The 16,474-nt window shown below is 33.5% G+C and overlaps 2 protein-coding genes across 2 annotated transcripts; both read left to right on the top strand.

Moving 5' to 3' along the window:
- The first annotated feature begins 5,998 nt into the window (after positions 1 to 5,998).
- Positions 5,999 to 10,486, top strand: LOC139853905 (uncharacterized). Its single transcript, XM_071843246.1, has 12 exons — positions 5,999 to 6,272; positions 6,408 to 6,632; positions 6,722 to 7,227; positions 7,470 to 7,506; positions 8,104 to 8,205; positions 8,320 to 8,612; positions 8,708 to 8,795; positions 9,006 to 9,063; positions 9,199 to 9,536; positions 9,712 to 9,969; positions 10,054 to 10,110; positions 10,458 to 10,486. Exons 1-12 carry the CDS (start codon positions 5,999 to 6,001, stop codon positions 10,484 to 10,486), a joined length of 2,265 nt encoding a protein of 754 aa, XP_071699347.1.
- Positions 10,487 to 13,359: 2,873 nt separating this feature from the next.
- Positions 13,360 to 14,391, top strand: LOC139853138 (uncharacterized). The gene is made up of 3 exons (XM_071842515.1): positions 13,360 to 13,464; positions 13,576 to 13,905; positions 14,101 to 14,391. Exons 2-3 carry the CDS (start codon positions 13,706 to 13,708, stop codon positions 14,195 to 14,197), a joined length of 297 nt encoding a protein of 98 aa, XP_071698616.1. The 5' UTR covers positions 13,360 to 13,464; positions 13,576 to 13,705; the 3' UTR covers positions 14,198 to 14,391.
- Positions 14,392 to 16,474: the final 2,083 nt, after the last annotated feature.

Here is a 16,474-nt window from a genome sequence, read left to right as displayed (position 1 = left end):
GACCATGTTGACTGTGTTTGACTTGCGTTTGACTTACATTTGACTTACTTTGACTTCTGTTGACTTTTGTTGACTTTTGCTAAACTTTGCTAAATTTATGAGTCGGACTTGAGCAATAGGACTATACTTACCCTATGGACCGACCTAGCTTATTAGACACTTATTGACCAACATATGTTCTCTAGGTTGAGGTCTACGGTTACTTGCATTCCGATATTCGGTCACATCTCTGTGATCTATTTCTGAAGTTGTCAGGTGAGTTTCATTTGCTCCTTTTTTAATTGCTTTTGCAATATATATTTTTGGGTTGAGAATACATGTACTTTATTTTAAACACAATGGATACAAGTACATACTAAATTCTACACTGAGTTTGAACCGAAAATCCTTTAGCTTTGGTAACTAGTAACTGCCGGTTATAAGAACTGGTGGGCGCGAATAGTGGTATATGGATCCATAGGGCTTGACATCCCCGTCTGTTCCAGGTATAGAAACCCTAGCCTGAACTATAAAACAGACGTATGCTATTTGAGGTTAGTACACGTTGGTTTGCGTGTATTGTACATGTTGGTTGCATGTATGTTAAAACAGGGGTACTTATTATATATACGTTAAAGTTTAGTTACCAGGGTGCTCAATCTTGTAGAATATTTTGATAAACGTTTCTGGATGAAACAACTGAAATCTTGTGATCCACCTTTATATACAGATTATGCGCAATATTAAAACTATGAACTCACCAACCTTTGTGTTGACACTTTTTAGCATGTTTATTCTCAGGTCTCTAGAAGTCTTCCGCTGTTTGCTTATACGTTATACAAGCTATGTGCATGGAGTCATACATGCTTTATTAGAGAAAACTTTGCATTCACAAAATCATCACCATGTATCTTATTTTGACTGTATTGTCAACGGATGTATTATTGTAAACTATTATTTACGGTGATTGTCTATATGTAGAAATCATCAGATGTCGAAAGCCTTGGATTTAGATATTCATTTATGGTGTGTCTTTTCAAAAGAATGCAATGTTTACAAAACGTATCATATAGAGGTCAATACCTCGCAATGAAACCGGTGAATAACGTACTGCGTCAATAGCGATTTTGGCGGGTCGTTACAAGTGGGTATTAGTTAATGTGCTTGTTATGTTTGTTTATCCGTTGATTCGTATAATTAACTAGATACCCCATGATACATGGAGGTAAATGCTTATTAGTTATATTGTTTTGAGTGTTTTTCAGATATTCACTATGTCTCAAGAACAACAGCAAATGTCTGATGAAGAACGTGAACCACGAATCCCTTTATCTTTGGAGTTACCAGGTCTGATTGGTCGAGAAGATACAAACGTACTTGCATGTGTTGATGAAAAGAGTTCTGAGGCCCAAAGAGGAGGTTTTGGTCCTATTATTGCATTCTTGAAGCGTTCCAGGATCTTTAAAGCTATTACTGCTGAGTGTACTCCATATTATTCTCATCAGAGAACATTCTAGGAGGTTGCTCAAGTTGTTACTGAAGATAACAGGAAGGTGATATTGAGTTCTGTCAATAACTCGATTGTTCGTATTTTGGCACAGACTATCAGGAAAGATTTGGGGTTCCCGGATAATGATGTGGTTATACTGGTGATATAACCAAAGCTGTTAAACGTACGAAGCTTCCAAGGCAATACCGATACTTTACGTACGTTCTTCTTAGGTGTTTGAGCCCGATGCAGGGCGGTTTTGATGAGATGACAGAAAAGTACAGCTCTATGTTTGTTGCGCTGGTTTTGAACACTGATTTTAACTTCTCTCAAGTAATTTTTGATGGAATGGTTCTGAATGTAAAAAGGAAGATTCATCTGGTGTTCCCGAGGTTTCTTCTGATTATGCTTGAGAAGCAAGTTCAGGGGTTAGTGAAAATTCCTGAGGATGAGCTAAAACAGAATCATTTAAATGATCAATCATTCAATAGGTTTTTGCAGAGCCAGGTTGAGGTTCCGGAGAAAGGGTTGATCGGTCATCTGATTAGTGAAAATTACGTGTGTCCGGAAGGTTTGAGTTATCGTCATGAGAACAGTACTTCTGGGGATGAGACCGATATTACTATTGAAGGAGGAGAAGAGGTGAATCAGCCACCGCCAAGACAAGCTGGTCCTCGATTAGTTGATGAGGAGAATGTGACAGCGCTTGATGAGAGTCAAGTGGATCTGGTTAAAAGGAAGTTGGTTGAAACCCCCAAGGTGTCAACAAGAGGGAGACAGAAGCATTTGAAGATTTTGGTTAAGGACGGAAGTTCATCTTCCACAACAAAGTCTCAGCTAAAGGTTGCTCCGACTGTTCAAGCTACTGGTGGTTCTACTCAAACTCCACCCACTCAACTACAACAAACTACATCTTCTCAGCAAGTTCAAGCTTCTCAACGTCCTGAGGTTGCATCAGGTGATTTTTCAGGAATAGTTAACCGGAGATTGATTCAGTTGTCTGTTGATTTCGCTAAATTCCAAAAGGCTGCTGACGAAGACAAAAAGGAGACAGAAACTGAAATGTCTGAGTTGAGGAAGTTAGTTGATCGACAACAGTTGAAGATTGACGAACTGGAGAAAAATGTGGGAAGTCAAGCCGGTGAAATCTTGATGCTTCAGACTCAAAATTAAGAATTGACTGGGAGGTTAAATGAATGGGAGAAAAAGGTTGTGGTTGAAGAGGAAGATGGAGAACCAGATCCGTTTGGTACTTTTGGTGAAGCAGAGGAAGACAGGGCTGTTGAAGTTGCAAAAGGCTACACGGAGGATAACCCGCTGTATGTAACTCCTCTTCAAGTTATAACAGTTTCTGAATTTTTAGCTATGCAGGATCGTCTTAATCACACTACTGTTTACACTGATTTAGAAGAAGGGGAGATCCCTCCGGATCTCACCGAAACTGAGCAGGAATTGATGGAGCGTCTAGAGCGAGAAGCTAAGGAATCTGCTGACGCTGCATCAAAAGCTTCAAATGAAGCTTCGACTTCAGGGGCTCATAATTTTGATGATGATATGAGTGATACTGATGTTTTTGATGAAAGTGATAACAGTTTCGATGAAGTTGTTATTGAAGATGAGCCAACCGAGCCTTATCCTCATTATGAAGGTGTTGGTGATGATCTTCCAACTTTTGCTGATTATTTTCAGATGAATGATGAGCTTTTGAACAGAAAGTGTAAAGAAAAGGAACAGAAAGAACAAGAGAGTGTGTTACTAGAAGGTTTCTTGCCAGTGAAGATCAATAAAGAAAAAGTTGAAGTATTGGAAGAAGAATGGAAGATTATGATGCGGATTAGGCAGTATGTGATGAAGCCTAAGGTGGAGCCACAATTTTTGAAGTTTATCGAGCACTGTGAGAGTTTACGTGCTAAGGGAAAGATAATAGCCTGGGCTTATATTAAAGAATTTGATATATATGCGATCAAGAAAGAACATGGAGTAGATTATATCAAATCTCCATACGAATTCAAAACGCTACCTTATTTTGAGTTTATGCAGGTGGACAGGCTTAATATGTTGTATCAGGATTATTGTGGAATTCCTGATATTTTGGTTCGTAAGATAAGAAGATCATATCAGTCACCTAATTTCATAGGTTTTCGTCCTCAGTTTCTGAAGATCTCTTACCGAACGAACAAGAAAACAGGGGTCAGAAGGAAGATAGTAAAATATCAACCTGTGAGGTATATGTGGAAGGTTCCTCTGAGGAAGATGCCGCAGCACTTCAGTCCTCGTTTTCGTTGGTGGTATTATGATGAACGCTCGGAGGAAGCGGTTATTGTGTTAGACAAACATGGAGGAGATGAAAATGATAGTATAAGGGTTCTAGATCCAGTTTGGTTGAGAAACTGCTGTGAAGAAGATATGTTTACCCTTTACTACAACAGGATGCTGTATCTCCCAAAGAATCGTGTGCAAGCTGAACAGTATTGCAGAGTTGTCAAACTTTGCTATCTGAAGAACTGGGTGATAGATCCTTATACGAATTCATAACTGAATGCTTTAGTGTAACGGCTAGGTCTTAGGGGGAGTTTGTTGGTGCATGAATCCCCAGCCATTATTTGTTTTTATGTTTAACACATTTCGGTTATGTAATAATGTTTACTCGAGACTATTGATTATATTTGTGTTTGTGCGTACTTAATTTGTTAAATGATCAATATGTTAAACTGCACAGACAGTCGACCGACTGAGTGACACACTCGATCGAGTGTGTCTGGGAGGCAGTATATATACGGGTTTAGCCTAATTGTTTGAGGTTACTCGTCCCATTCACCCTAAGTCGTAGGTTTTCGTCTCCAGAGAACCCTAACACCATATACCACCGAAATATATCGTCTAGGTGTCGATCTAATCTAGTTTTGGCTCTAGGTTTGATCTATTCGATCCCGAAACGACCCATATCTCGGTTTAACCTTATTCTAGTGTTTTTCGCCTCTAGGATAGATTGCAAGCGACCTAAGATCCTAAGAATAAACATCTACAGTATGCAAGTTCTTAAATAGTGAAGATAATTCATTTAATTTATTCAAGGATATCTGGGCTGTTTTCTTACAAGCCCAAGAAGCCCAAGTTGTTATTTTACAAGAGTTCTTTTAAGAAGCCTAAGACAAGGCCCAGGTTGTCAAAGTGATGAGAGTATAAAAGTCGTGGTTTCTGCACATTTGTGGATCGATTCAGTTTTCTCACACATTCAATCACTTTTCTCTCATATTAGGGTTTCTTAGCCAATTCATTGATCTGATGAATTAGCGATTGTTATTTTGTGATTTTGTTTTGTTCATTAGCCTTGTTAATTGTGGCTATAAGAGTTTAGAGAGATTTCTTTTGTTTCAGTCTGAATTTCTTGTATTTTGGTTGAAGATTTGGTTGATTAATCGGTTTAAAGTTCTTGTGATTCATGTCCTTTGGTGGTTTTATCATGGTATCAAAGCTGTAAGGTTCGATTGTGGTGATTGTTTTGGTCTCTATCTTCTCTGGTGATCGAAGAAGTTTTTTAGGGTTTCATCAATTTTTTAGGGTTTCATCGTCTATTTGTCTTATTGGCGTTTTCTTGGTCCTGTTTGGGTTCGACTGTGAACGTTTGGGTGATAAATTGCTGGATCTATCGGTGGTGATTGAAAACCCTAATTTTCTCTTAGGGTTAGGGTTGGTGTTCTTCATTCTGTGCTTTCTCATCAGTCTTCCGCTGCATCATCAATCATTCATGATTGATTGGTTACATCTTAACTCTTCTATCTATTATTTGCATATTATTTGTTTTTTATTTCTGTTCTTGTTAAGATTTACAATACTGTGCCCAACTCTTGATCCCAATTCCTTGAAATTGGTGAAAACCTGATCAAGCACAGTTTAAGTTGTAAATCTTAGCTCATATCTGCTATATTTGTGTGATTTCTTATTATCTGTCTTCTTGGCTGATATTTGTTTTTTATTGTTTGCTATCTGTTTTCTGCTTATCTGATCTTGTTTGCTATTTGTTCTTGTTATTATTATGGGGGATAGTGGGGATGCTTCCACATCTGTAACCTTAATCAATAAACTTGATTTTGGTGACCCTTTATATCTTCATCCAAGTGATACAACTTCTGGTACACCTATAATTTCTATAAAACTCAAAGGCACAGAAAATTATAATATTTGGAGCAGATCAATGCTTCTAGCATTGGGTACTAAAAATAAAATTGGTTTTATTAATGGAACTTGTGTCAAAAGTACAACTGATGAAGTTTTAGCTGCTCAATGGGAAAGGTGTAACACAGTTGTATTATCTTGGATCTTGGGGACTTTGACTGAAGAATTTATTCAGGACAAATCTTTAATAGTCTTGCTTTAAATGTTTGGAATGATTTAAAAGAAACTTATGATAAAAAGGATGGATATGTTATTTTCAATCAACATCATAAAATAAATTCTTTAAAGCAAAATGATAGTCCTCTATCAGTATACTATCATAATCTTAATAGTTTGTGGAAACAATATGATTCCATGGTGTCCTCACCTCCTTGTACTTATGGTGCAGATGCCTGCACTTGTGCAGCATCTGTATCTGTGGAAAATAATAACAAAATGATGAAACTTATGCAGTTTTTAATGGGTTTAAATGATGCTTATATGCCAATAAGAAGTAATATTTTGTTAAGAGATCCATTACCAGATGTCAAAGTTGCTTATGCTATCATCTCAAGAGAAGAATCTCACAGAATTAATTCTTTAAAGGATACAAATTCTAAAAGTCAGAATTCTGCTTTTACAGTCCAAGGTCCAAACAAATCATATAATAATAATAACAACAATAATATGTCCAATTTTAATAATAATAGAGGTCCTAATCCTAATCTAAAATGTAAAAAATGTAATAAGATTGGTCATACTATTGAAAGGTGTTTTGAGGTAGTTGGGTATCCACCAAACTTTAAAAGAAATACAAATAATAACAACATGAACTACAACAATTTCAATAACTTTAAGAACACATCAAATAATAATGCCACTTCCAATGAAGCTAGCACTAGCTCTTCCACTCCTCTTTCTTTTTCTAATGAGCAGATGCTTAAACTTCTGAGTCTTATCAATGATGTACCTGATGTTGCTCCTGCAAATGCAATGTCAAATATGGAAGGTACTTTCTTCAATGCAAGCATAAAATTTAATACTAATTTCAATAAATTCTTTAATTCAAATCTGTCTCAAACAAGGTGATTCATAAAGGATGGATCATTGATTCTGGAGCCAATCAACATATGACTCTTTCTAACAATGGTTTGAGTAATATTGTTGATGTCTCTGGATTGAAGTTAACTGTAGGACATCCAAATGGGATTCAAGCCCTGATTAAAGGGATTGGTGATCTTGTATTAAACAAGTTCATTACCCTCAAGGATGTTATTATAGTTCCTGAATATTGTGTTAGTCTTATGTCTGTATCAAAACTTTCAAAGGATAATGGACTCATTGTCAGTTTTAACGAATCAACTTGCTATGTTCAGGATTTGAGGGACAGGAAAATAAAAGGGATTGGTAATCAAGAAGGTGGATTATATATATTCAATAATCTGAATAGTGAAAGTAAGATAATGGTTAATAATTCTTTTAATACATATTCTTCTTCAATTAATTTGTGGCATAATAGGCTTGGCCATCCTTCTGATCAAGTCTTGTCCGTTCTTAAAACCAAACTTAATCTTAAAGATAAAATTAATACTGAATCTTGTGAGGTATGTCCCAAAGCTAAACAAAGCAGAAACCCTTTTCCTATAAGTGATCATAAAACCTCAAGTTTGGGTGAACTTGTTCATCTAGACCTGTGGGGTCCTTTTAGAGTTCAAACAAAAGAAGGTTTTAAATATTTTTAACTGTAGTAGATGACTATTCTAGAGCTGTTTGGGTTTTTTTAATCAAATCAAAAGAAGATGTTTATGATAACATTGTAAATTTTGTTCAACTTATTGAAACTCAGTTTCAACAAAAGATTAAAGTGTTCAGGAGTGATAATGGTACTTAATTTGTAAATCAAAAATTTTTAAATTTTACTAACAGCAAAGGAATAGTACATCAAACTACATGTGCTTACACACCTTAACAGAATGGCATTGTTGAGAGGAAACATAGGCACTTGCTAAATGTAGCAAGGGCTCTTATGTTTCAGGGGGGGATTGCCTCTTAACATGTGGTCTGAATGTATTCTAACTTCTTGTTATTTAATTAATAGAACTCCTACTGCTGTGCTAAATGGAAAGTCTCCTTATGAAATGGTGTTTAAATCTGATCCTAATCTCTCCCATTTAAAGTGTTTTGGATGTTTGTGTTTTTCTGTTGATTTAAATCCAAAAGATAAATTTAGTAGCAGATCTATTAAATGTGTTTTGATTGGTTTTTCAAATGTTAAAAAAGGTTATAAGTTGTTGAGTCTTGAAGATAAAAGTATTTTTTATTCAAAAGATGTTAAATTCTATGAAACAGTGTTTCCTTTAAAACATAAGTCTGCTGCAAATGATTTCAAGACTGATTTTCTAATGATACTTTGAATCAAAATTTCTTTGATGATATTTTTAAATTTGACACCAATTACACTTCAAGTCCCAATGATGAAGGGAGAGTTACTGATACTTGTGAGGGTAGTAGTGATAATGCTCATTTAAATGAGCATAGTCCTACAGCAGGACACAATGAAGATTCATCTTCATCTCCTGAGGGCAATATTGATGCTTCTAATACTGAATCAAATGAAAACACCAATGAATGAAGGAGATCTTCTAGAAGCGCTGTTTTTTCAAAAAAGTTTGATGACTTTGTTGTTGAGGGTAAAGTAAAATATGGTATTGAAAAAGTTGTTAATTATGCAAATCTAAGTTCTGAAAATTTCTGCTTTGTTTCTAATCTTAATAAAACATTTGAACCTAAGTCCTATGAACAAGCCTGCAATAATCCATATTGGATTGAAGCCATGAACCTTGAAATAGAAGCTCTTAACATAAATAATACATGGATTATAACAGAATTACCTTCTGACAAAAACCTGTTGGAAGCAAATGGGTTTACAAAATTAAATATAAGTCAAATGGTGAAATTGAAAGATACAAAGCAAGACTTGTGGCTAAAGGTTTTAGTAAAAAAGAAGGCATTGATTATGAACAAACTTTTAGTTCAGTTGTTAAACATGTAACTGTTAGATGTTTCATAACAGTTGTTGTTCAGAATGATTGGCCATTGTATCAACTTGATATAAATAATGCTTTTCTATATGGTGTTCTTAATGAAGAAATTTATATGACTTTACCAAAAGGTTATTATACTGATTCTAAAAATGAAAATAAAGTCTGTAAATTAACAAAGTCATTGTATGGGCTAAAATAAGCTCCAAGGCAATGGAATGCCAAACTTAATGCTGCTTTGTTAGTTCATAGTTTTGTGCAAAGTAAATCTGATTATTCTTTGTACACTATAAGTGTTGATGGTTTTTTTATTGGTTTACTTATTTATGTTGATGATATAGTTGTTACAGGCAATAATCTTGATGAGATTGAAAAGTTTAAATCTTTTTTAAAAACAAAGTTTATGATAAAAGATTTGGGTTTGCTTAAGTTTTTTCTTGGAATTGAAGTTTTGAATTGTAATAAAGGAGTTTGTTTGTCACAAAGAAAATACTGTCTGGAACTTTTAAATGATTATGGTTTATTATGATGCAGACCTTTTGGAACACCAATTGAACCAAATGCTTGTGTTAATTGTGAATCAAGTGAAAAAGATAAATTTTTGACAAACATTACAGAGTATCAGAAACTTGTTGGAAGATTAATCTATCTTACTTTAACAAGACCAGATATTTCATTTGCTGTTCATATTTTGAGTCAATATATGCATGCACCTTTGCAGTCTCACATGAATCTTGCTTTTAGAACTTTAAGGTATTTAAAAGGTAGTCCTGGAAAGGGTATTCAACTTGTCAAAGGTAATGAATCATCTTTATATGCTTATAGTGACTCAGATTGGGGGAAATGCAAGTTAAATAGAAAATCTGTGACTGGTTACTTAATATTTTTTTTTTTTGTAATTCATTGGTTTCTTGGAAAAGTAAAAAGCAAAGCACTGTATCTAGATCTTCTGCTGAAGCAGAATATAGAGCTTTAGCTTCAACTACTTGTGAAATAATTTGGATTAAGAATCTTTACTTGATTTTAATATTAAAATCAATTTGCCAGTTCAATTGTTTTATGATAACAGTTATGCAATTCAAATTTCTCACAATCCTGTTTTTCATGAAAAAACAAAACACTTTGACATTGATTTGCACTATGTCAGAGATAAACAAAGTGCAGGGGTGATTAAAATTCAGAAAATTAAGTCTGCTAAAAATATTAGTGACATATTAACAAAAGGTTTAACTATTAAGCAACACAATGTGTTGTGTAATGGTTTAGGTCTTTTGGACTTGTTTCAAGCTAAGCTTGAGGGAGGATGTTAAATGATATTATCATTCAAGCTTGCTGGAACATATTTATATTTTTTCTTCTTATTTGTGGTGTGTTCTAGAATGTTTGCAGGGATTGTTTGTTGTTGTGATGATCAAGGATTTGTTACAGTTGCAGATGAGGTTCCAGGCAATTATAAGAGTACCATCAAGCATAAGAGATTTAATTTATTAAGTATGCAAGTTCTTAAATAGTGAAGATAATTCATTTAATTTATTCAAGGATATCTGGGCTGTTTTCTTACAAGCCCAAGAAGCCCAAGTTGTTATTTTACAAGAGTTCTTTTAAGAAGCCCAAGACAAGGCCCAGGTTGTCAAAGTGATGAAAGTATAAAAGCCGTGGTTTCTGCACATTTGTGGATCGATTCAGTTTTCTCACACATTCAATCACTTTTCTCTCATATTAGGGTTTCTTAGCCAATTCATTGATCTGATGAATTAGCGATTGTTATTTTGTGATTCCGTTTTGTTCATTAGCCTTGTTAATTGTGGCTATAAGGGTTTAGAGAGATTTCTTTTGTTTCAGTCTGAATTTCTTGTATTTTGGTTGAAGATTTGGTTGATTAATCGGTTTAAAGTTCTTGTGATTCATGTTCTTTGGTAGTTTTAGCATATGTCATGGTTAGAAGTGGTGTGTGATGGTGAGGAAGTGGGAGAAGAAATGAAGAGAGAAAGTTAATGTGACGTTGATGTGGCGGTTTGTCCTGAAAACAAATATGGTTGAGAATGGTCTTATACAAGCTACAAACACAATGGAGATGTAAAAGGAGGAAAAGTAGGAGGAAGTGAATAATTGTTATAAAAAATACAATCATGTCATTGTTTCGTTTTTACTTTTTTAAGTTTTCTTATTTAACTTTAATTTTAACAACAACAATACAAATTCCAATTTCACATAAGTGGGGTATGAGTGAGGTAAGATGTAGATAATTTTCCCATATATTGTTTTTAAAATTTATACCAATTAAAACACAATCTAAAATCAAATTTATTCATATATTTTTCATCAAATTCTATATAACACAAATAATAATATATAAAGTTAAAATTTTTAAAAAAGTAATTTGAAAAGTTAAATAGAGCAATTATTATTTAACGAATCGAGTGTAGGTTTTGAAAACTTAACCTTGTAAATAACCACTCAAGAATCACTTAGCTGTAGTATAAATGAATCGCTGAATTTAAGTATAGAAATTACATTATTATATGGGCTATAGTTTAGCATTAACTACAAAGTTAATAGTTCTAATATAGAACTACATATTTTCATGAATAAATTGACCACCTGAATTTAAATATAAAAAATACGTTATAAGATGGAAAATTAATAATTTGCAATAAATGCATAAACGTAAATTCAAGGGTTACGTTTAACATTCTTCTCCCTTTTTTAGATATATTCACAATGTTGTAATGATTAAATTTATTGGTAGCACGCGTTATCAGTGTTTTAAATGTGGCACCATCTTTGTATCAACTTCATAAAATATATTTTTATATTTGCAGAAAGGAACGAAAATGAACATCAAGCACATCAAACACATTTTATATTCAAAAATATATGAAATGATAACAAACAAAATATATAATTAAACAAATCACATTGTAAAAATTTATAAAGTTTCACGTGACATCCGTTCAGAAAATTGTAATTATTCGTCAAAAACATCCGGTGATGTGTCGTATGCCAGTTGACGTACGGTGTACATCACACTTTTTTAAAATTGAGTAAAACCATTTATGCTACTAGCAGCAGATCGTTGTTGAATATATGTAAAACGAGAAGTTATAGGTTGTTCGGAGTAATTAATTACACATTCGACAAATCTAACAAAAGACTTTTCCTCATGCGAAATCGTCATTTGAAATACTCGGCAGGGTATTTCGCGTGAGGGTGAGAGTAATCGCCTTTAAGCCTTTGGTGAGCACCAAACTTATCACGATTGACATAACACCGTGTATTTCTTTGGGTGTAGGAACCTTCACATTTGTAAAACTATATTGATCATCCATAGCATAGTTTCGTCTTCATAAGAGGTAGTGGTAGACATTTTTTTTTTATGTATTTGAGATAGGAAAAAACTAAGGAGTTTGTAAAAAAAAAATAAGATTTTATTTTTAATTTTTATAGAAAAATATTTAAATTAATAAATAAAAATTTGGAGGTATAAAACAAGAAGAAAACATAACATTCATAAATATACAACGTTCGAGAAAAGACTTTGAAATCAAAACATCGAGAAAAGACTTTGAAATCAAAACATCGAGAGAGAACGCTGATAAGGTTGATGGACCAAACTGGTGTGACGCAAGAATTTTGAAATTTTAAAATGGCAATGTTGAAAAAACTTGTCACTCCTAATGCTATAATGCAAAAGGCATATATTAAAGACATTTAATGAAATCAAACGATATCAGAAAGCATTAGCTATCCTCTTTTGCTAGCTAATGAAACTTCTTTCAAAAAAGATTTCGTCTTGGAAACATTCCGAAAACAACATTTAACAGTTTTAAAACCTTAACTCAAAAATTTCATACACCCATACTTAATTTGCAAATCATCTTCAAATTCTATACGAAACAATATTGATCGGTTATAGAGCGTTTCATAATTCAAATTTAACATACACACACTTATCTTGCAAATCGTCTTCCAAATCAATACGAAAACAACATTTCGGTTATATATCATACACTATGATTTTGCTTATCATACACACATACTTATTTTGCTAATAGTAACCTAATATGAAAATAACATTGAATAGTTATATATCATACTCCATAATCCAAATTTTCATAGATGCATCTTTAATCATTAGGTGTTATATGTCGTATGAATATACAATAACACAACTTTGAACATAATAATATAGGGTCAAACTATCAAACTCGCTTTCAAGAATAAACTTTATTTCAATATGTTAAAAAATTTATAAACTTTAAAGAAATCTTATCATAAAATTTATTCAAATAAGACAACTATGCAAAATGTAACAGTCATCTTCGCGCATTGTTTATTGCGGTGATGACCGTGTCTTGATGGAAAATTGTTAGTTGCGATCGAGTATTTCTCGATCGATCACAGACTTATAAATTGCTGATCGTGTTACATTTGTCAGAGGTGAATTCACAATTTTTTTCTTATGACAATTTATTTTATCCTCCATACTCCATAGTACGATTAAAAAACATTCGATTAATGCCTTTCAAAAAAAAAAAAAAAAAAAACATTCGATTAATTTCTCGTATATATTCTCCCATCCTCATGATAAGAACAATAGGCGCGCAACACACACGATAAATTCCCAATTATCTCGCGGCTTCTCGATTCTTCTATGTACACCTGTAAACAATATTAAATACCCTTACCCTTCGTGCCATATTTCACACACCAGTTTCACCTTCATCCCGTGTGAAATAAACGGAAACGTAATATCGATTAAATCCTTCTTAATTCTTCAGGGGCAAACTCCCCGATCAGGTAATATCTTCAATTCAATTTGATACATTTGCTCAATTCTATTCGATTATTTATCGATGGATTAAAATTCATGTAAATTAGTTAACTTTATAATAATTAAAAATTTGCCAGGGTCTGATAACAAATTAGATCGTTTGGTTCGGCCGTTCGTGAATCGAGAATTATGTCTCATATCCTATTCGATATGCTTCCTTTTCCTCAGTTTCAGATCGCCTTTTCTTAATATAATTAATAATTAATAATGTGTATCTATTTTGCTATAAACGGATACTTTGATAAATCTAGGTTAAAATTATGTATAGATTGTTTTGTTAAATCCTTAACATGGAGATTACGCGGAAATCAAAGGGATCGTGATAGGGAAAGGGCACAAGCAAGGGCTGGCGGTAAGGCTAAACAACCTAAAACTGATGGATTAACTCCTGAACAAAGACGAGAAAGGTATTTATCTTTTTATCGACATTGCATATATTAAGAAAATTATACCAAGGGATGGAATGTGATATAACTTAAAAGTTGAAGGAGTATAGATGTAAAACTTTATAAACTAATTTGTTATTAGATATACATTATTTAGTTTGTATATATTTAGTTCGTATGGAGTAATTGACTAATTTTGGTGGAATGTTGGAGCAGGGATGCAAAGGCACTTCAAGAGAAGTTAGCAAGAAAAGCAGCTAAAGATTCAGCTGGTGCTAAAGGTGGGAAAGATGGTATGAAGACCAAGCAATAGATGATAACTGGTTGTGTAGATGGGTGCATATATGTTTCTTGTGAGGGTTAGATGCAGATCTTATATTATTGGCTGCTTTTAGAGTACTGGGTTGATCATGTGTTGTTTGATGGCATCTGTTTGGTTGTTCTTGATTTGATGACATTGTGGGAACTTGTTGACTTTTAATGATGATTTACTTATGCTGTATGCAATCACAATTATCTCTCTGAATTGATCTACTTGGTCATCCAAACTTAATATGTCCTTATTAGAATTAAAATTGCAAACTATAAATAGCGTCTTAATAAAACTTAAGAAGATGATGACGCTTGATTAGGAGTTGAACTTCTGAGATTCAATTATCTGTTGCTAATGAAAAGTTAAATGTCTTCCGTAGTTGATCCAAATACCGTCTAGTTTATTAACTTGTTTCATCATTTATCTCATTTCAGCTATTTGAGTAGTTGAAACCGAATGTAACTTCCCATTCAAATGTAGAGAACAGATTCTGGAGGCTTGGAGCCCAGCCATGTGATGTACTGGTGTAACTTTGTTCATGTAAAGGGGCAGTAGATTTGAAACTGAAGTTGGCTTTGCAAAATAGGGACAAGTAGATTTGAAACTCTTAGTTGCCGAGCCATGAGATGCAACTATATTTTTTGACGATGGATATATCAAGCAAAAACACTAACAAAGGCGTTAAAAATCAATTATTTTTTAATTTGACTTCGCCACTTCCAAGTCTAACCCAATAAGAAAAGCTACGAATCAAATAACAATATCACTTTTTCAGAGTGGAAATTAAAAGAACACTGTTATGATAATATATAACCCATACCTCACGGGGTTAGATGATGATGATGTAAAGAATAAGCTCAATAGTATACAATCTTTCGGAGACCTTTGCTGCAAACCAGTTCTCGAACAATGAAAATGTCGAAATATGAACATCTGTCCAAAGCAGAATGCGACCCCAAACATCCCTAGACATACCACATAAAAGAAAATGTGTTCGACCCATGGGGCAGGATCAGGGATGCGGAGAGAAGCAAAAAAAAAAAAAAAAAATTCTATTTTTTTTTTGGAAATTTTTTTTCCGGCATCAAGATCACACGAAAATATGATTATTATTTAGGCGGGAAAACGATCGACAAAAATAACATTTAAGATAATATTGTTCGTGAAGAATATGAACATTTTTTGGTTTATTTCATAAACTCAAAACACCAAACCCTAAACTCTAAACCGTTCGTGTTAAAAACTCAATCTAAATTCTAAATCTAAACCTTAAATTTAAACCCTAAACCCTAAATTTCTAAACCCTAATATCTAAATCCTATAAACCCTAATATCTAAACCCTAATATCTAAACCCCAATAGCTAAAACCTCAAAATACGCTCGAAAAACAAGATAATTTATATATTACTTCTTCGAGCGTTTTTCCGCCAAAATAAAACCATTTATCACAAAGTGTCTCTACTAAATGTTCATATTTTCATCTCATCTATAACGTTCGTGAACAAAGTTTTTTCAAAAAACGAAGAAAAAAAATAGATTCAATAGATCGGTATGTCCAATATCAAACGCCAAATAAATGTTTACCTTTGTTTTTGTATATAGGCTTTTCTTTTTTCCGTACAAAATTTTATTAAAGTATCTTATTATTCCAGAAACAACATGAGAATCTGTTTATCTTAGGAGTGTGTTCGTTGTTTGTTATGTTAAACTTGGATGAATAAAGAGTACGAGCCAAACTTGGAGGAACACAAAGAGTACAAGCCACTGCTGTGTTTGTTCATTACAACCCTGAATCGAACACATTTCGTATCAGCTCATTTTGCTAATTGGTAATGTTGCAACTTTTCGGTAAACATAGACAACTCTTATATAAGAGTTTGGATACCATCTATAATAAGTATGCCAAATGCAACAGGTTGTATTATGTAAAAAAAAAAAAAAAGAAGTGTGCTTAACTGTATTTACATAGGATACCATGTATAATAACTTAATAAGTATGCCATATGCTGAAGGATGTTGCAATACCCTCCATTGGTCACGCCAGGACACAACCAGGAGCGGAACTACATGGGGGCGGGGACGCCCGCTCTCGAGTGGATTTTTTTTTCAGTGTAAAAATTTTGGATTTTTCGACTTTGCCTCAAGTGGATTTTTTTTTGCCCCAAAACCTGATGATCTCCAGCCGTATCTTCTAGATGTTTCCATTCTAGCCGTAATCTAGATTTTTCTAGATGTTCAAAGAAGCCGGTTGAAGAAGCAAAGTTGGAAACAATTAC

Source organism: Rutidosis leptorrhynchoides, chromosome 6 (assembly GCF_046630445.1).
Source record: "Rutidosis leptorrhynchoides isolate AG116_Rl617_1_P2 chromosome 6, CSIRO_AGI_Rlap_v1, whole genome shotgun sequence".
NCBI classification, from domain to species: Eukaryota; Viridiplantae; Streptophyta; class Magnoliopsida; order Asterales; family Asteraceae; genus Rutidosis; species Rutidosis leptorrhynchoides.
The sequence above is the reverse complement of the archived record's forward strand: the minus strand, read 5'-3'. Positions and strand labels throughout refer to the sequence as shown.

Coding starts and splice junctions, on each gene's coding strand:
- LOC139853905 (XM_071843246.1), top strand. CDS start 5,999: ATGGTGTCCTCACCTCCTTGTACTTATGGTGCAGATGCCTGCACTTGT. Junction 6,273..6,407: donor TTCTGCTTTTACAGTCCAAG/GTCCAAACAAAT, acceptor GTTTTGAGGTAG/TTGGGTATCCACCAAACTTT. Junction 6,633..6,721: donor TGCAATGTCAAATATGGAAG/GTACTTTCTTCA, acceptor TGATTCATAAAG/GATGGATCATTGATTCTGGA.
- LOC139853138 (XM_071842515.1), top strand. CDS start 13,706: ATGTGTATCTATTTTGCTATAAACGGATACTTTGATAAATCTAGGTTA. Junction 13,906..14,100: donor CCTGAACAAAGACGAGAAAG/GTATTTATCTTT, acceptor ATGTTGGAGCAG/GGATGCAAAGGCACTTCAAG.